The sequence below is a fragment of the Mobula hypostoma genome, chromosome 5 (assembly GCF_963921235.1).
Source record: "Mobula hypostoma chromosome 5, sMobHyp1.1, whole genome shotgun sequence".
NCBI classification, from domain to species: Eukaryota; Metazoa; Chordata; class Chondrichthyes; order Myliobatiformes; family Myliobatidae; genus Mobula; species Mobula hypostoma.
The window spans coordinates 138,477,145-138,497,504 of record NC_086101.1 but is presented as its reverse complement, the minus strand read 5'-3'; the positions used below and the strand labels follow the sequence as shown (position 1 = coordinate 138,497,504).

The following is a 20,360-nucleotide window of genomic DNA, read 5'->3' as shown; positions in this document are numbered from 1 at the left end:
GATGACAAGACTCTGTGCAGTAGTTGAAGTCCGAGGTGTAAATGGTGAAGGGAAAGGGAGACAAGACAGTCCCTTGTGGAGCCCCAGTGCTGCTGATCACTCTGTCGGACACACAGTGTTGCAAGCACACGTACTGTGGTCTGCCAGTCAGGTAATCAAGAATCCATGATACCAGGGAAGCATCCACCTGCATCGCTGTCAGCTTCTCCCCCAGCAGAGCAGGGCAGATGGTGTTGAATGCACTGGAGAAGTCAAAAATCATGACCCTCACAGTGCTCGCTGGTTTGTCCAGGTGGGCGTAGACACGGTTCAGCAGGAAGACAATGGCATCCTCAACTCCTAGTCGGGGTTGGTAGGTGAGCTGGAGGGGATCCAAGTGTGGCCTGACCATAGGCCGGAGCAGCTCTGGAACAAGTCTCTCCAGGGTCTTCATGATGTGGGAGGTCAATGCCACCTGTCTGTAGTCACTGAGGCCGCTGGGGCGTGGCGTCTTCAGCACAGGGACGAGGCAGGACGTCTTCCACAGTACAGGAACCCTCCGGAGCCTCAGGCTCAGGTTGAATACATGGCAAAGTACTCCACATAGCTGAGGGGCACAGGCTTTGAGCACTCTGGTACTGACACCATCCGGTCCTGCAGCCTTGCTTGGGTTGAGACGTTTCAGTTGTCTTCTCACCTGTTCAGCTGTGAAGCCCACCGTGGTGGTTTCGTGTGGGGAAGGGGTATAGTCATGAGAGCAGGGAGGGGCCTCCTGGTAGCAGCAGAGATACAGAGGAGCAGATTGGGAGGCAGATTTTGGAAAGGTGCAAAAATAACAGGGTTGTTATCATGGGTGACTTTAACTTCCCAGATATTGATTGGCACCTGATTAGTTCCAAGGGTTTAGATGGGGCAGAGTTTGTTAAGTGTGTCCAGGACGGATTCCTGTCACAGTATGTGGACAGGCTGACTAAGGGGAATGCCATACTAGATCTAGTATTAGGTAATGAACCGGGTCAGGTCACAGATCTCTCAGTGGGTGAGCATCTGGGGGACAGTGACCACCGCTCCCTGGCCTTTAGCATTATCATGGAAAAGGATAGAATCAGAGAGGACAGGAAAATTTTTAATTGGGGAAGGGCAAATTATGAGGCTATAAGGCTAGAACTTGCAGGTGTGAATTGGGATGATGTTTTTGCAGGGAAATGTACTATGGACATGTGGTCGATGTTTAGCAATCTCTTGCAGGATGTTAGGGATAAATTTGTCCCGATGAGGAAGATAAAGAATGGTAGGGTGAAGGAACCATGGGTGACAAGTGAGGTGGAAAATCTAGTCAGGTGGAAGAAGGCAGCATATGTGAGGTTTAGGAAGCAAGGATCAGATGGGTCTATTGAGGAATATAGGGAATCAAGAAAGGAGCTTAAGAAGGGGCTGAGAAGAGCAAGAAGGGGGCATGAGAAGGCCTTGGTGAGTAGGGTAAAGGAAAACCCCAAGACATACTTCTCTTCGGTATTCACCAATGAGAGGGAACTTGATGATGGTGAGGACAATATGAGTGAGGTTTATGTTCTGGAGCATGTTGATATTAAGGGAGAGGAGGTGTTGGAGTTGTTAAAATACATTAGGACAGATAAGTCCCCGGAGCCTGACGGAATATTCCCCAGGCTGCTCCACGAGGCGAGGGAAGAGATTGCTGAACCTCTGGCTAGGATCTTTATGTCCTCGTTGTCCACGGTAATGGTACTGGAGGATTGGAGGGAGGCGAATGTTGTCTCCTTGTTCAAAAAAGGTAGTAGGGATAGTCTGGGTAATTATAGACCAGTGAGCCTTACGTCTGTGGTGGGAAAACTGTTGGAAAAGATTCTTAGAGATAGGATCTATGGACATTTAGAGAATCATGGTCTGATCAGGGACAGTCAGCATGGCTTTGTGAAGTGCAGATCGTGTCTAACAAGCCTGATAGAGTTCTTTGAGGAGGTGACCAGGCATATAGATGAGGGTAGTGCAGTGGATGTGATCTATATGGATTTTAGTAAGGCATTTGACAAGGTTCCACACAGTAGGCTTACTCAGAAAGTCAGAAGGCATGGGATCCAGGGAAGTTTGGCCAGGTAGGTTCAGAATTGGCTTGCCTGCAGAAGGCAGAGGGTTGTGGTGGAGAGAGTACATTCAGATTGGAGGATTGTGACTAGTGGTGTCCCACAAGGATCTGTTCTGGGACCTCTACTTTTCGTGATTTTTATTAAAGACCTGGATGTGGGGGTAGAGGGGTGGGTTGGCAAGTTTGCAGACCACACAAAGGTTGATAGTGTTGTAGATAGTGCAGAGGATTGTCGAAGATTGCAGAGAGACATTGATAAGATGCAGAAGTGGCAGATGGAGTTCAACCCTGAGAAGTGTGAGGTGGTACACTTTGGAAGGACAAACTCCAAGGCAGAGTACAAAGTAAATGGCAGGATACTTGGTAGTGTGGAGGAGCAGAGGGATCTGGGGGTACATGTCCACAGATCCCTGTAAGTTGCCTCACAGGTAGGTAGGGTAGTTAAGAAAGCTTATGGGGTGTTTGCTTTCATAAGTTGAGGGATAGAGTTTAAGAGTCGCAATGTAATGATGCAGCTCTATAAAACACTGGTTAGACCACAATTGGAGTACTGTGTCCAGTTCTGGTCGCCTCACTATAGTAAGGATGTGGAAGTATTGGAAAGGGTACAGAGGAGAATTACCAGGATGCTGCCTGGTTTAGAGAGTATGCATTATGATCAGAGATTAAGGGAGCTAGGGCTTTACTCTTTGGAGAGAAGGAGGATGAGAGGAGACATGATAGAGGTGTACAAGATAATAAGAGAAATAGATAGAGTGGATAGCCAGCGCCTCTTCCCCAGGGCACCACTGCTCAATACAAGAGGATATGGCTTTAAGGTAAGGGGTGGGAAGTTCAAGTGGGATATTAGAGGAAGATTTTTTACTCAGAGAGTGGTTGGTGCGTGGAATGCACTGCCTGAGTCAGTGGTGGAGGCAGATACACGCGTGAAGTTTAAGAGACTACTAGACAGGTATATGGAGGAATTTAAGGTGGGGGGGGGGTTATATGGGAGGCACAGTTTGAGGGTCGGCACAACATTGTGGGCCGATGGGCCTGTAACGTGCTGTACTATTCTATGTTCTATGTTCTATGATGGGTGTAACGTGTATGTAAGAAGGATAAGCCAGTGATTGGGTACAAATGCAGACAGAGCTAAGAGTTAAATTGTACCACAGAGTCAAAATTCAAAAAGGCAAAGAATGCAGGACTGAAGGTGCTGTATTTAAATACGCGTAGCATTTTGAATAAGGTGGACGAACCCGTGGCGCAATTAGAGATTGGTTGGTGTGACATTGTGGGCATCACTGAGTTGTGGCTGAAAGAAGGCTATAGTTGGGAGCTTAACATCAAAGTATATACTTTGTATCGAAAGAACAGGCAGGAAGGCCTAGGTGGTGTTGTTCTGTTAGTAAGAGATGGAAATGTCTTTAAAAAGAGGTGACATAGGGGATTGGAAAATCAGGTTGGTGTCGGATTGCGAGAGAGAGAATTTGTTGAATTCCTTCTGCTTGTAACCTTTGAATTCATACTGCAATTTGAAAGGGAGAAGCTTAAGTCACATGAATCAGTATCTCAATGGAATAAAGCAAATTACAGAGGCATGAGAGAGGAGCTTGCCCAGGTGGACTGGAGGAGGATACTGGTGGGGATGACGGCACAGCAGAGATTTCTGAAATTTCTGGGAATAGTTCACAAGGCACAGGATAGATTTGTCCCACAGAAGAAGTTCTCAAATGGCAGGCGTAGTCAACCGTGGCTGACAAGGGAAGTTAAGGACTGCATAAAAGCCAAGGAAAAGGCATATAAGGTAGCAAAAGTGAGCGGGAAATTAGATGATTGGGAAGCTTTTAAAATCCAACAAAAGGCAACTAAAAAGCTATAAGAAGGGAAAAGATGAAATATGAGGACAAACGAGCCAATAATATAAAGAAAGATACCAAACGTTTTTTTAGTTAAATAAAGAGTAGAACGGAGGTGAGAGTTGATATTGGACCATTGGAAAATGATGCTGGTGAGGTAGTAATGGGGGGACAAAGAAAGAGTAGATGAACTTAGTGGTACTTTGCATTGTCTTCACTGTGGAAGACAGTAGCAGTGTGTCAGAGGTCCATGAGTGTCAGGGAGCAAGAGTGAGTGCCATTGCTATCACAAAGCAAAAATTCAAATTCAAATTCAAAGTCTTAAGGTGTATAAGTCATCTGAACCAGATGGACTACATCCCTGAGTCCTGAGAGAGGTTGCTGAAGAGATAATAGATGCATTGGTCATGATCTTTCAAGAATCACTTGATTCTGGCATGGTCCCAGAAGACTGGAAGTTTGCAAATTTCACTCCATTCTTTAAGAAGGGAGGGAGGCAAAAGAAAGAAAATTATAGGCCAGTTAGCCTAACCTCAATGGTTGGGAAAGTGTTGGAGTCTATTATTAAGGATGAGTTTTCAGGGTACTTGGTGACTAGTGATAAAATAAGTCAAAGTCAGCATGGTTTCTGTCAAGGGAAATCTTGCCCTACACATTTGTTAGAGTTCTTCGAGGAAGTAGCAAGCAGGGTGGACAAAGGAGAGGCAGTGGATGCCACTTACTTGGGTTTTCAGAAGCATTTGATAAGGTGCCATACACAAGATAAAATCCCATGGCATTACAGGAAAGATATTGGCATGGATAGAGGAATGACTGACAGGCAGATGGCAGCAAGTGGGAATAAAAGGGGCCTTTTCTAATAGGCTACCTGTAACTAGTGGTGTTCTTCAAGGGTCAGTATTGGGACTGCTACTTTTCACACTGTCAGTGATTTGGATAATGGAACTGATAGCTTTGAGGGTGGGTGGGTAGGCAGTACAGAGGAAACAATGTGATTGTAGCAGAACTTCGACAAATTAGAAGAATGGGCAAAAAAGTGGCAGATGGAATACAGTGTTGGGAAACGTACAAACATCAGAGGTGCAGAGGGACTTAGGAGTCCTCGTGCAAGACCCCCAGGAGGTTAATTTACAGGTTGAGTTTGTGGTAAAGAGGCCAAGTCTGTGAGTATATTGAAGGCGAAAGTTGGCTATTTCCTGATTGGTCAGGGCATTAAGGGATATGGTGAGAAGGCAGGTGTATGGGGTTGAGTGGGATCCAGGATCAGCCGTGATGGAATGGCAGTGTAGACTCAATGGGCTGAATGGCCTAATTCTGCTCCTGTGTCTTATGGTCTTATGGGTTTCTAGCTGTCTTCATTCTCAAAGCCTTTCATTATTTTATAGCCATTTATTAGTTCAACAATCAGCCTTCTGCTTTCTGGGAAAGTATTGATTTATACAGAAGGTGAAGAATGATGAAACACTGTGTTCCTTTGATAACCAATGTTTACCATTCCTTGATTTTGACCACTGGGGCTAAACAAACTCTGGTGGTGGAGGATGTGTCTGGTCAACATGACTGAGCAAAACCAGCCCTGCAAGTGTAGTACACATCATGTACTCCAAGGCCTTGCAGTACCTCAGCATCCTTTGTCTTCTTGCATGTAACTGCTGCCTCCTCCTGCTATATTGCATTTTCCTCCACAGCAAGAACTGAGCCCTTTAGGAGTCCCATCTGAAAGCTGCATTCCCATGCTTACTGTCATCCCATCAGGGAAACAGTGAGAGAAAGAAGTCCTTTCATCCATTTTCCCCGGGGTGGCCACCCAGTCCACAGCCTTGGAGGTAGTGGGTCTTCAAGTACTGCTTCACGTAATTTTATCAGTGCTGAGAGTTAGTGGAGGCAGAAATCCAAATGAGACTGAAAGAGTAGCTGGACAGCTGTGTGACGAGCCATAACCTACAGGACTCTGGATTAAGAGCTGGGAGTAGGATTAACGTAGAACATAGAACAGTACAGCTAGGGAACAGGCCATTTGGCCCACAGTGTTGTGCTGAACCAGCTAAAAAGCAAATCAAAAACACCCAAACACTAATCCCTCCTACCTACGCCAAATTTATCCAGCCTTTTGTAACAGCACATGCCCTTTAAACCAGGCAGCATCCTGGAGAACCTCTTCTGCACGCTCTTCAAAGTCCCAAAAACCTTCCTATAACGGGGAGACCAGAGCTGCATGCAATACTCCAGATGTGGCGTGACCAGAGTTTTATATAGTCGCAACATACCCTTCTAACTTTGGAACTCAGTGCCTCGACTAATAAAAGCAAGCGTCCCATAAGCCTTCTTAACTGCCCTATCACCCTGTGTAGCCACTTTCAGCAGCTACAACTTGGATCCCAGTTCTCTCTGCTCAGCAACTCTGTTATGGACCTTGCCCTTTACATTGTGCTCTCTCCTTGCCTTTGCTCTACTGAGGTGCAACACCTCTCAGTTAAGCTCCATCAGTCATTTCTCAGCCCATATCTGCAACTTGTGCTGCATTCTTTGTCAGTCCTCTACACTATCTACAACTCCGCCAATCCTGGTATCATCTGCAAATTTACTAGCCCACCCATCTACATCTTTATCCAGGTCATGTATATACATCACAAGCAGCAGGGGTCCCAGCAGAGAAGAACTCCACTAATTACAGACCTCCAGCTTGAATACCTAAATAGGTTTTTGGGCTGAAGTACATATGATTGGTTGAATGACTTCCTCCTCTGCTCTAAATTTCCATGATACTGTGATGATCCAGTTACTTTATCAATGCTGGGGGGAGGCTTAGCCTTCACCGTCCTTTCAGACAATGACTTCCAGAAACCACCATTCTCTGGGTGAATGTTTTTTTTCTTATTTACTTTATCCTTCAAATGTAAAAGTAGATTTATTTTCAAATTACATATACTGTATTTCACCATATACAATCCTGAGATTCATTTTCTTGTGGGCATTCACAGTAAACGCAAAGAAACACAATGGAATCGATGAAAAACCACTCACAACAAAGACGGACGGACAACCAGTGTGCAAAAGACAACAGACTGTGCAAATCCAAAAACAGAAAGATCTGAATCAGAATCAGATTTAATATCACTGGCTTATGGCATGATTTTGTTTTGTTTGAGGCAACAGTACATTGCAATCATAATAATAAATACAAACCATAAACTACAATAAGAAATACACATGTTTTTAAAAATTAAATAAGTATTAGAAAATGAGAGCAAAAAAAAAGATACAGTGGATTTCTCTAATTGGGACAAATTTTGGCCCAATTAAGTGGCCTCCCCAACTAGCCGAAGTTTCATGTAAATAGTTCAAAAGGTATAAAAAAGACAAACTACCATTTAACTAATAACGAATTATGTACTTAAATGAAGGACAGAACAAATTCCAACACTACAGTTCTATAAAATTGTTTATTGGTTCCTAATAGTTATCAGCGGAGGAATTCATCCAGTGTGCTCTGCTGTTTTCTTTTGATTGACTGTAAATGAACAAAATCAGAGCAGACACCCAGTGCAGATAATAGACTGCCTTCGTACAATGCTTTCGATGGTTGCGTCTTCCGAATCTTCATTTTTTATTGGAACATTCAGGGTGTTTGTCGATACCTTCAAATTCTTCGTAGTGCCTAAATTGTTGAAGTAGTGAAATCATTTCATTTTCACTCACAGCTGTTTCTGGCAGCTCCAAGCCCGATTGCTTAAAACCGTAGTGAGTAAAACAGTTCTGAATTGTCTTACTTGCCTATTTCTCACCATCTGTCGGTGACAAGAAACACTGCTTTTTGAACAAAAACACATGCAACTGATGCTATTTAAAAACTGTTCACTTGAAGTGCTGTGTAGTGTCTAACTGCCATGCAAGTGCACACAACTGATGCTGGTTCAAAACTGTTCTGCAATAGTTTCCTGTCTCAGTTAAGCAGCATAGTATCCTAAATAAACAAAGGAATCACTGCTATTTTCTTGATTAGTTTTTGTTTCTAAGTGTTGTTCTAAATTAACAGCTGTCTCAATTAACCAATAGCCAAATAACCAGAAGCCACTGTAGTGGGGTAGTGGACATGAGTTCATTGTCTGATGATGGCAGTCCTCAATGACAGATGCTGAGGCATTGCCTCTGAGATTTAATGGATGCTGGGGAAGCTAGTGCCCATGATGATGGTAAATGAGTAAGCACTCAATATCAGGAACATGAGTTGTAGAGTCCTTAAAAGTGAGTCCATAGGTTGTGGAAACCAGTTCAGTGTTAGGGTGAGTGAAGTTTTGTAAAGTTTCCCTTCTGGTTCAAGAGCCTGATGTTTGAGGGGAAATCAGATAGTGTAAGTCCTGAAGCTCCTGCACCACTTCCTCAATGGCAGTAGTGAGAAGAAAGCATGACCCGGATGGTGGGGGTACTTTAGATTAGATTAGATTATGAGGACACGCAGTCCTCTTTTATTGTCATTTAGTAATGCGTGCATTAAGAAATGATACAATATTCCTCCGGTGTGATATCACAGAAACACAGGACAGACCAAGACTGAAAAAACTAACAAAAACCACATAATTATAACATATAGTTACAACAATGCAACAATACCATAACTTGATGAAGAACAGGCCATGAGCACAGTAAAAAAGTTCAAAGTCTCTCGAAAGTCCCACATCTCACACAGACGGGAGAAGGAAGAAAACTTTCCCTGCCATGCCCGACCACGGTCCAACTCTGAGTCGTCCGAAAACTTCGAGCTCCAACCAGCCCTCCGACACCGAATACCGAGCACCATCTCTGCCGAACGCTTCGACCCCAGCCTTGGTCGCCAGCAGCAGGCAAAGCCGGGGATTTTGAGGCCTTCCCTCCAGAGATTCTCAATCGCACAGTCGCAGTGGCAGCGAACCGGGCATTTCAGGAATTTCTCCATATGTTCCTCTGTGTCTTCTCACGTATGTCTCCATGAAATCAGAATTGTGCACGGCATCCTACTTACAAATACGATATCATTTCACCAGAGAGCTGCGCGCGCTGCCATCTTCTCCTCCCACCTTGATGACGGATGCTGCTTTCTTGTGACAATGCTTCTTGGAGATGTGCTCAATGGTGGGGAGGGTTTTAACCAAAATGGGCTGGGTTGCATCCATTACTTTTGGTAGGCTTTTCCATTTGAGAGCATTGGTGTTTCCATACCAGAGCATGATGCAACCAGTCAGTATACCTTTCACCGCACCTCTCTAGAAGCTTTTCAGAGTTTTAGATGACATGCCGAATCTTTGCAAACTTCTAAGAAAATGGAGGTGCTGCTATGCCTTCTTTGTAATGGGAGTCGCATGCTGGAACCAGGGCAGGTCCTCTGAAATGATAACAACGGGGAATTTAAAGTTGCTGAACCTCACCACCTCTGATCCCCTGATGACTCAGCCTAACAGCAGTGTTATCAGAAAACTTAAATATAGCGTTGCAGCTATACTTAGTCTCACAATCATAAGCTTAAAGCAAATAGAGCAGGGGGCTAATCTCACAGCTTTGTGGTGCACCTGCGCTGATGGAGATTGTGGAGGACACGTTGCCGATCTGAACTGCGAGTGAAGACATCGAGGACCTAGCTGTACAAGGATGTGTGGAGCCCTGGGTTTGGATTTATTGATTAGTTTTGAGGGGTTGATAGTGTTGAATGCAGAGCTGCAATCAGTGAGGAGCATCCTGATACATGCATCTTCAATGTCTAGGTGTTTCAGGTTGAGTGAAGAGCCAGTGAAATGGCAGCTACTGTTGACCTGTTGTAACGGTGGGCAAATTGGAGAGGATCCAAGTCACTTCTGAGGCAAGAGTTGATAAGTTTCATCACCAGCATCTCCAAGCTGGTGGATGTAAGTGCAACTGGATCATTGTAATTGAGTCAGATTGCCATATTCTCCTTGGGCACTGGTATAATAGAACCTGCTTAAAGCTGATGGGTATCAGAGAAGCAAGAGGTTAAGCAACCTCTCTGGTATCTATTAAGCATTCCACTTCAAGGTAACAATCCTGTCTATTCGTTTAATTTTTCATTTAGTGAGACAGCGCAGAGTAGGTTCTTCCGGCCCTTCGAGCTGTGCCATTCCGGCAATCCCCAACAACCCCGATTTAGCCCTAACCTTTCTTTTCAAATCTTTTTATTGCATTATAATCAGTTAAATGAACATATCAATAATAACAATACCAAGAGAACAGGATTACAATAATAGCAATCATATATACAAACGTAAGTTTCAAATATCATATCCAGACAGGTCCTCCCGATCTCTTGATAATTGAAACCGAAAAAAAAGTTCAAAAGAATTGTTCAAGAAAAAAAACAAAAAGAAAAAACCCCTAAGCTAAGCAGAAAACAAAACAGAAAAAAAAACTGGGCTGCCATAATTTGTCAATTATAATTAATTATTCTGTCCTTGACTCCGTCCCTCCTTCCATAAACAATTAGATATTAGGAAAAGGATTCAAAAAGAAAATCAACTTAAGTTATATATATGTCAAAAGATAAACTAGCCCATTTTTATTCCCATATAAACCCTATGTGTGACAGATGTAACTCTGAGGTTGCTTCTTTAACCCATATGTTTTGGTCCTGCCCTCTTTTGAAAAAATACTGGAAAGATATCTTTGGTATTGTTTCAGCAGTTTTATATATTGATTTACAACTCCATCCTATTACTGCAATTTTTAGATTACCAACGATTGATTCTAATTATTTATCATCTTCAGCCTGCCGTTTGATAGCATTTGTTATGCTGATGGCCAGAAGATCCATTTTATTTAAATGGAAAGATTTTGATCCCCCTACTACATTTCAATGGTTTTCTCAAACTATAGCTTGTTTAAACCTAGAAAAAAAATTAGGAGTAGCACGGTTAATTCCTCGATCAAATTCGAGGAAACTCGGGAGTCCTTTATTCAATATTTCCATACATATGACTTAAGTTGATTTAGCCCTAACCTAACCATGGGACAATTTACAATGACCAAGTAACCTACATGGTATATCTTTGAACTGAGGGACAAACCAGAGTACCCGGGAAAAAACTACGCATTCCACAGGGATGCCATACAGACACCTTACAGAGGACACCGGATTTGAACTTTGAGCTGTTATAGTGTCGCACTAACTGCTATGCTACCGAGGCTCCAGCCCTTCATGTAACTGTGTTCCCTTTTATAAATTATACACGTTCTTTATGGAGGATAATTTTGCTTTTTACAGCTTTGGGCCTCGATAAGCTGACGGGAAACTTTGAGGTGGGAAAGGACTTTGATGCTGTTCTGATCAACACCGGCATCCCAAACTCTCCATTTGAAATATCTCCTGAGGACACCCTGATGGTAAGGATTCTGTGAACCCATTCCTAAGCAAAGTTGGAAAGCATTTCAGTGTTTGTGTTTTCACGTGTCACTGAATTTCTCTTTGCTGATTTTACAGGATATCTTTCAGAAGTTTCTATTCTTAGGTGAGTTGTGAAACAATTTAATTACAAATGCCACTTCAATTTCATTAAACTATAAGCATTAGTTGACTCACTTTTAAACAACACACACCACATGCTGGAGGAGCTCAGCAAGTCAAAGTTTGCCTTTTTTAAAATACTGTTTAAAACCTCATTCTTTCCTTAGCTTGTAGCTAATTTCCTAATAGTTCCTTACGGCTTGATGTCAAATTTTATTTTTTAACTTCAGAAGCTTTGTGACAGCACTGAAGATGGTATAGAAATAATTAACAAGGACATTGCCAGGGAACAAAACAGGAAAGATTAGTCAAGACAAATTTAATTTCAGATTTAGCAGAATCAGATTTATTATCACTGATAAATCAATGATGTCAAATTTGGTGTTTTGCGGTAGCAGTACGATGTAAATACATAAAAATTATTATAAGTGTGAAAAAGAACCAAATAGGGCAATAAAATGAATATTTATTTCTCACTGCTAAAATAGCCTTCTGTAGGTCGCACCTGGACTTGTATAGTTCTGGATCACTGGTCTTGAATACTACAGATCTAGCCATCACCTGATTATGAATCTCCTGGCTCATCCACAGCTTTTTGGTTTAGGTATGTTTGATATGTTCTCAAAGACAGATTTATCTACACAGGTCTTCATGAAGTCTTGATGAAGTTGGTGACAACTGTGGCATATTCATTCAGATTTGAAGATGAATCCCTGAATATTGTCCAGTCCACGGACTCAAAACAATCCTCCAAGCGCTCCTCCACCTCCCTTGACCACATTTTCTTGGTCCTCACCACTGGTACTGCCATCTTCAGTCTCTGCCTATAAGCCAGAAGTAGTTGTACAGCCAGCCAGCGTTCTCGATGGTAGTATAACATTGGTCAAGTGTGTTGGCTCCTGTAGTTCCACAGGTCATATGTTGGTTCAGAGACAGAGTCCTGGATTGAAAGCTGCAGACAGATTGATCTGAATGACATTATCAGCTGCTCATAGACTAAATGCTGTAAATTTCTCTACTTCCATGATTGGCTGTTCTGCACTGGTCAAATAGCTTGGGATGTCTTTCTGGTTGCTTGCTTTTATTAGTCAAGGCATTGAGTTCAAAAGTCAGGATATTATGTTGCAACTTTATAAAACTCTGGTTCGGCCACATCTGGAGTCTTACCTACAGTTCTGGTTGCCCCACCATAGGAAGTATGTTGAGGCTTTGGAGAGAGTGCAGAAGAGGTTGACTGGTATGCTGCCTAGTTTAGTAGGCATGTGCGATCACGAGAGGCTGGATAAACTTGGGTTGTTTTCTCTGGAGCTATGGAGGCTGAGGGGAGAGGCTTACAAGACTATGAGATGCATAGATTGAGTGGACAGAGAGTATCTGTTTCCTAGGGTTGAAATGTTTAATACTAGATGGTGGAAGAAGCTGCGAATGATGTGTTGGATGTGGAGGCTCATGGGGTGGTAACGTAAGTGAGGACAAGAGGAACTGTATCCCTGTTAAGGTGGCAGGAAGGTGAGGGTGAGTGTATATGTCTGGGAAATGGAGGAAATGTGGGTGAGGGCAGCATCAATGGTGGAGGAAGGGAACCCCGCTTGTTGAATGAGACATATCTGATGTTCTGGAAAGGAAAGCCTCATCCTAGGAACAGGTGTAGTCGAGGCAAAAGAATTGAGAAAAGGACATGCTATTTTTACATGTTGGGAAGAGGTACAGTCAAACTAACCATGGAATCAATAGGTTTATAAAAGGCATCGATGGACAATTTGTCTCCAAAGAGAACAAGAAAGGGGAGAGAGATGTTAGAAATGGACCAAGTGAATTTAATGGTAGGATGGAAGTTGATTTAATAGATGAGCTCAACATGGGTGCATGAATCAGCACCAATGCAGTAATCAATGTATCATCAATGTAGAAAGAACTGGGGTGTATTGCCAGGGAAGGCTTGGAACATGGACTGTCCCACGTAGTTGATAAAAAGGTAGGCAGAGCTAGGGCCCATCCAGAAGCCCATGGCTACACCCTGAGTTTGTAGAAAGTGGGAGGAGCCAAAAGAAAAATTGTTGAGGGTGAGGACAGTTCCATCGGTCAGAGGAGGGTGGTGGTGGAGATGGTTAGGTCTGTAGTTGGGAAAGAAGTGGAGAGCTTTAAGGTCTTCTGGATGGGGGATAGAAGTGCATAGGGACTGGACATCCATGGTGAAAAAGGGGCAGTCATCTCCAGGGAATTGAAAATTGTTGAGATCGAGAGCATGTGAAGTGTTGCAGATGTAGGTGGGAAAGGACAGAACCAAGGGGGGTAAAATGGAATTGAGCTTTGCGGACGCAGACTCAGTGGGGCAAGAGTAAGTAGAAACAATGGGCGTACCTGGACAATCAGGTTTATGGATCTTGAGTAGGAGGTTGAAACGAGCAGTGCAGGGTAAGGGAACTATGTCCGGTGGCATTGGATGGGAGATTTCCAGGATTGTCGGGGTTGGTGATGGTGCAGGAGACAATGGTCTGATGGATTAATGTATTTAAAGAGAGGTGTAGTGACAGAATTACAGAGCAGCTCGACCCCCATCTCCATTAACTAAAGCATACATACAAGTCTACAAAGATCACAGAGTTTTGAGTCATAGACTCCTAAGACCATAAAATATAGAAGCAAAATTAGGTCATTCAGCCTCATCTAATCTTCTCCATCATTCAATCTTGACTGCTCTTTTTCAACCCCATTCTCCTGCGTTCTCTCTGTAACCCTTAACCCCCACACACACACACACACTAATCAAGAATGTATCAATACCTAAATTCATCCAATGACTGGGCATATCGATCCCTCTGTAGCAACGAATTCCACAGATTCACTACTGTCTGGCTGAAGAAATCCCTCTTCTTACAGCATGGAATGAAGTTGCTCGGCCCATCAAGTTGGTGCTGACCATCAAGCACCCACCTACACTAATCCCATTTTATACTTTCCACATTCCCATCAACTTCCCACTCCCGATTCAAACTATATATTTTACTGCCCATTACGCCACTGGTGTTTAGGGCAGCAATAGAGGTCCTCCATCTCTGGTAGTGTTCAGGGCTCCCTTCATCGTGTCAGTATCTTCCTCTTGGATTCAAACTAGATACTAGGGACAATTTACAATCATCAATTAACCTGCATGCCTTTAGGACAGGGAAAGAAGCTGGAGCTCCCAGAAGGAACTCCTGACTCAAGGGAGGAGGTGCAGACTCCAGACAGACACTAGCTGAGTTCAGCATTGAGCCAGGGACAGTGGAGCCGTGAGGCAGCAGCTATACTAACTGTGCTGCCGTGCTGTCTGATCACAGAACCAGAGAAGGCTGCAGGGATTATCAGGACACTAAGACCATGAAGGGTTTTTATAAATCAGCTGTTACCAGACTGGGAGCCAGTGTCAGTCAACAGGAGCTGATATGTGAAAAGGGCCTGGTGCAGCTGAGGGCCTCTTACTGAGGGATCAGCAGTGGAAAGGGTGGGCAACTTCAAGTTCCTGGGAGTCACTATCTCAGAAGATCTATCGGGGACCAACACATTGACGCAATCATGTTGACGGCACGCCAGCAGCTCTACTCAGTAAGTGTTTCAGGAGAATTAGAATGTCACCAGACTCCTACAAAATTCTGTATTGAATTGACTTTATTACTTACATCCTTCACATACATGAGGAGTGAAAATCTTTACGTTACGTCTCCATCTAAATGTGCAATTTATAGTAATTTGTAATAAATAGTATGTACAACAGGACAGTCAATATAACATAGAAATACAATTGTATCAGCATGAATTAATCAGTCAGATGGCCTGGTGGAAGAAGCTGTCCCGGAGCCTGCTGGTCCTGGCTTTTATACTGCGGTACCATTTCCCGGTTGGTAGCAGCTGGAACAGTTTGTGATTGGGGTGACTCAGGTCCCCAATGATCCTTCATGCCCTTTTTACACACCTGTCACTCTAAATATCCTGACTAGTGGGAAGTTCACATCCACAGATGTGATGGGCTGTCCGCACCACTCTCTGCAGAGCCCTGCGATTGAGGGAAGTACAGTTCCCATACCAGGCAGTGATACAGCCAGTCAGGATGCTCCCAATTGTGCCCCTGTAGAAAGTTCTTAGGATTTGGAGGCCCATACCAACTACCGTCTGAGGTGAAAGAGGTGCTGTTGTGCTTTTATCACCATACAGCCAATATATACAGACCATGTGAGATCCTCAGTGATGTGTATGCCGAGGAACTTAAAGCTGTTCACCCTCTCAACCCAGGATCCACTGCTGTCAATAGGGGTTAGCCTGTCTCTATTCCTCCTGTATTCCACAGCCAGCTCCTTTGTTTTTGCAACATTGAGGGAGAGGTTGTTTTCTTATTACCACTGTATCAAGATGATGACTTTTTCTCTGTAAGCTGCCTCATAATTATTTGAGATTAGGCCAATCAATGTAGTATCATCAGCAAATTTAATTAGCAGATTGGAGCTGTGGGTGGCAGCACAGTCATGGGTATACAGAGAGTAAAGGAGCGGGCTTAGTACACAGCTCTGAGGGGTTCCTGTGTTGAGGGTCAGAGGGGCAGAGGTGAGGAAGCCCACTCTTACCACCTGCCGGCGATCTGACAAGAAGTCCAGGATCCAGCTGCACAAGGCAGGGTGAAGGCTGAGGTCTCTGAGCTTCTTGTCGAGCCTGGAGGGAATTATGGTGTTGAATGCTGAACTGTAGTCGAAGAACAGCATTCTCAAATAAGCATTGTCCTTCTCCAGATGGGTAAGGATGGTGTGCAGAGCTGTGGCTATTGCGGCATCTGTCGATCAGTTGTGTTGGTAGGCAAATTGTAGGGGGTCCAGTGTGGGTGGTAGCAAGCTGCAGATGAAGTCCTTGACCAGCCTCTCAAAACATTATTGAGGTGAGTGTGACAGAACGTCAGTCATTCAGACACGTTCCTGACTGACCTCTGGGGGACAACATCCTCGATGCACTTCCAGGTGAAGCTCATGACCCCATCCGTGAACTCCAAGACGTCCTCATTATGAAAGACATTCCAGTTGACGTCGTCAAAGCAGTCCTGTGGCATGGAGACCGATTGTAGATGTAGAAAGGAGAGCACTCTGAGTGCTGCATCACAGAGACGCCAAAACACAGGATCGCAAGAAGCTGCAGAGGCTTGAGGCCTCAGCTGGCTCCATCATGGTACAAGGCTTCTCATCACTGAGTTCATCTTCAAGACGGAGTGCCTCAGGAAGGTGGTAGCCATCATTAAGAAGCCTCACTATCCTGGTCATGGTTATTGTTACTAATGTCAGGGTGGAGGTACAGGATCCCAAAGACCCCCACGGTGACTTAGGACCAGCTTCTTCCCCCCCACCATTATATTTCTGGATGGTTCATGAACCCAATAGCACTACCTCATTATTCCTTTTTATATGCACTGTTTATTTATTTTCTGTAATTTATAGATTTTTATGTTTTTGCATTGTATTGCTGCAACAAAGCAATGAATTTCGTGTCATATGTCAGTGACAATAAATCTGATTCTAAAGTTAGGATACGGGTAGCAAAGTGTGGATCAGCTCAGGTTTAAGGAGGAATGAAATCCATGAGCTCAATTTTCCTTAATCCAGAATCACAAGCTCAGCATTCCCAAATCCTGTATTTACTTCAAGAAACTAGATGGTTTTTTCATGTGAGAGCATCATTGCATTGCAGACCATTGCAGTGGAAGCAGACTGAAGAGTCAACAGCATTTTGCTTAGTATAGAAAGACCATTTCCTTTTACAGTTAACCATTCCAGACTGAAAATGTGCTTCATTCCTTTGATATTTGTGTTGTTACAGGAGACGACCGGAACATGTCGGAAGTCTATGTGGCTGGCAAGCAAGTGTTTCCTTTTTCCCGAGCCTAGTTTAAGAATCACAGAACACAGGGATTGATAGATAACCTGTCCAATCACAGGGAGCCTCTGATATAAGAGGCATCTTTGTCCTGCTATACAAACTTGCTTGCTTACTGAGCTGACATTTAAAAAAAATAAGTCTAAGGCTTTAAATGACAATTTCTTTCAGCCAGACTAATTCACATTTGCACCTTAGGTTTGGGGCTCTGCAGAGTTTCAGCTGTAACATTTCCCCTTGGCTTTTTTGGATTATTTTGCTCCTTCCATTGGCTTTTCCATTGATGTGAACCTCACTGACAGTGGTTCACATCATCCCTTGGAAACTGGGAGCAGGACGGGTCTGGCATTTCCTAATTCAGGACTGTGAGCTCAGTCTTCCCAAATTCTAGGATTGTGATCTTGGTATTATCTAATTCCAGGATGCTGAGCCCAGTCACACTTCCTGAGGACTGCCTTAGGAAAGGAAAGCTGACGTAGGACTGAAAGATGTAACACAAGCATTTGCAGAGACAGGGAGTGTGATAGAGCACAGAGAGTGAAAATAGTTTCTTTTTCTTTTTAAATAATTAAGAATGTGAGAAATAGGAGTAGATGGAAACAATAAAGCCCCTGGAATCTGCTCCCATTTTCAGTTGGATTATAGAGTCATACAGGAATAGAGCACTCAAACTAAACCGTTGCTAATTGTTTCATATTGACACATGTATTGAGATAGAGTGAAGGTTTTTGCTTGCCATCCTTCAGATCATTCCATATATCGAGATTGTGCAAAAGGGAAAACAATCAGAATGCAGAAGGTAGAATTGTGGTTACAGAGAAAGTGCAAGGGTAGACAAAGGGATTTAAGACGAGAGGGGAGAGATTTATTAGCGACCTGAGGAGAAATATTTTGTCCATGCTACCCAGGATGTCCATTTGCCCACATTTGGCTCATATCCCTCTAAACCAGGGGTTCCCAACCAGGGGTCCACGAACCCCTCGGTTAATCATTGGCATCCATGTTATCAAAAAAAGTTGGAAACCCTTGCTCTAAACCTCCCCCATCAATATACCTATCCGAATACACTTTAAATATTGTTAATGTACCTGCCTCAACCATTTCCTCTGGCAGTTCATTCTACATGAATGAAAAAGTTGCCCCTGAAATTCCTATTAAATCTTTCCTCCATTATCTTAAACCTGTGCCATCTAGCTCTTGATTTGCCATGACTAGGTAGATAGGCAGATCATCTTTAGCATATAAGTGGGGCTAACAGTGGGATGGAAACTGTCCTTAAGCCTGGTGGTACAGGTTCTCAAGCGTTTGTATCTTCTGCCCAGTGGAGGGGGGTGTGGGGTGGATGAGAGAATGAGAATGACTGGGGTATAGGAGGGGTCCTGCTTTTCCAAGACAGCAAGAAGTATAGACAGAGTCGGTCGAGGGGAGGCTGGTTTGTATGATGGACTGGGCTGCATTCACAATTGCCAGCTACATCCTTTGGTTTCTAACCCTTCTGGTAATCCCCCAATTAACCTCCTCTGCCGAGAAATGTACAACTCCATTTCTCCAGGCTCCCTGGGTAACCAAAGTCTCTCATCCCTGGGACCATCCCGCTTGATCTGCCCTGTATCCTGGTCAAAACTTTAATATTCCTCTTAAGGCAAAGTGCTTGGAATCAGAAAGTCAAATCATGTGTAATTGTGTATAAAGGTTTAAATGCATTCTGCAATTCTACAGCTGGTGTCTCAGTGAATGAAAACTTGTGTAACTGTTGAAGATTTCCTGATTGGTTTGAGGAAGTGGGTGTACTGGGGGTGGAGGAGCAAGTAGTCCAACAACAATAACAACAATAGCATCCAATTATAACAACTCTCTTAACCCATCCAAAAGCAATGATACTGAACTGCAAAAGTTATAACATGGTGGAAGACTTGGTCAAGGAGATAGGTTTAGAGAGAGAGAGAGTATCAGAACTTTGAGTCTTGCTAGTTGAAGGCATGGGCAACAAAGGTGGATTGAATTAGTTTGGAAATGCTGTGGCTAGAACAAATAAGCCATTAATTATCTAATAAAATAAATTATTTTATACTGCTGAAGTAAATGACAGAGATATAGTAGGGTAAGGGCAGGAATTGGGGTCTAGTTTAAGCCTGTAAGTAATTGGCATGAACTGCAATGCAAGCAACAGAATTTTTGAATGACTTGAATTTTCCAGAATCAAAGTTATGGTGACTGAATTGTACAGTGTTTGAACAGTCATAACTAATGGCAATAAGTCTATGGATGTACTGAGGCAGGAGCTGAAGCAGATAACTAAGGTGTGACATGATAGTGCAAATATGGATCAAACATTCATAAGTTTGAACAATGTGATTTGGTTCCAAGCTATGCAAACCAAAAGTAAATTATTTAAATGAATTTGAAACCCTATAAACAAATTTACCCTTCAATTACATAAAAACAGAGTAGTACTTACATTGCCTTGCTCTTTTCACGTGAAGATATTGAGGTCTCACTTTGTACTAAGCCACATGCCAGGTTGTGGCACTGCAATGAAGAATGTGGGCACCTGTGTAACTATCTAATGGTAGGAAAGGAAACATGAGAAGAACTTGGATTCAAGCACAAATGTGGAATATAGAGGGAAAAGGTTTATGTTTTTAAAGCTACGTCTTTGTTTGTTTCCATTTGCAAGTTCATGTTGTCAATCAAGACACAACTGGTTTATACACTGGCATGTACCTATTAAAAACTTTGCAAAGTGGCATATCTGTATTGTTTAAGCAACCATGCTATTTTCAGTTGATCATTAAAATGCTCTGTCTTTTATGTCAAATAAAAACTGTTGTTACAGAAATTTAAGAGCTTGAAATGCTATTGAAATATGTCTGTTGTGTCAGTATTGCAGTGAAGTACAAAACTAAATGCTCGCATCATCCAAGAGCAAATGTGCAACCTTAACTTGAATCAAACTAACTTCAGGCTCAATCACATGATCTGAATCGAGATAGGAACTAACTGTGGACCAGTCACAGATCATTATGGGCATCAGTAATCAGAGCCTGACACCATTCTCAAA

The 20,360-nt window shown here is 43.2% G+C and overlaps 1 protein-coding gene across 1 annotated transcript in view; it reads left to right on the top strand.

Annotated features, from left to right (window-relative positions):
• Positions 1-20,141, top strand: part of gda (guanine deaminase) — a 78,103-nt gene extending 57,962 nt beyond the window's left edge. The window contains exons 12-14 of the mRNA XM_063049023.1: positions 11,171-11,289; positions 11,387-11,414; positions 17,243-20,141. Of these exons, the coding sequence (XP_062905093.1) occupies positions 11,171-11,289; positions 11,387-11,414; positions 17,243-17,310 (215 nt within the window). The 3' untranslated portion in view covers positions 17,311-20,141. The remainder of the gene's footprint in view (positions 1-11,170; positions 11,290-11,386; positions 11,415-17,242) is intronic.
• Positions 20,142-20,360: the final 219 nt, after the last annotated feature.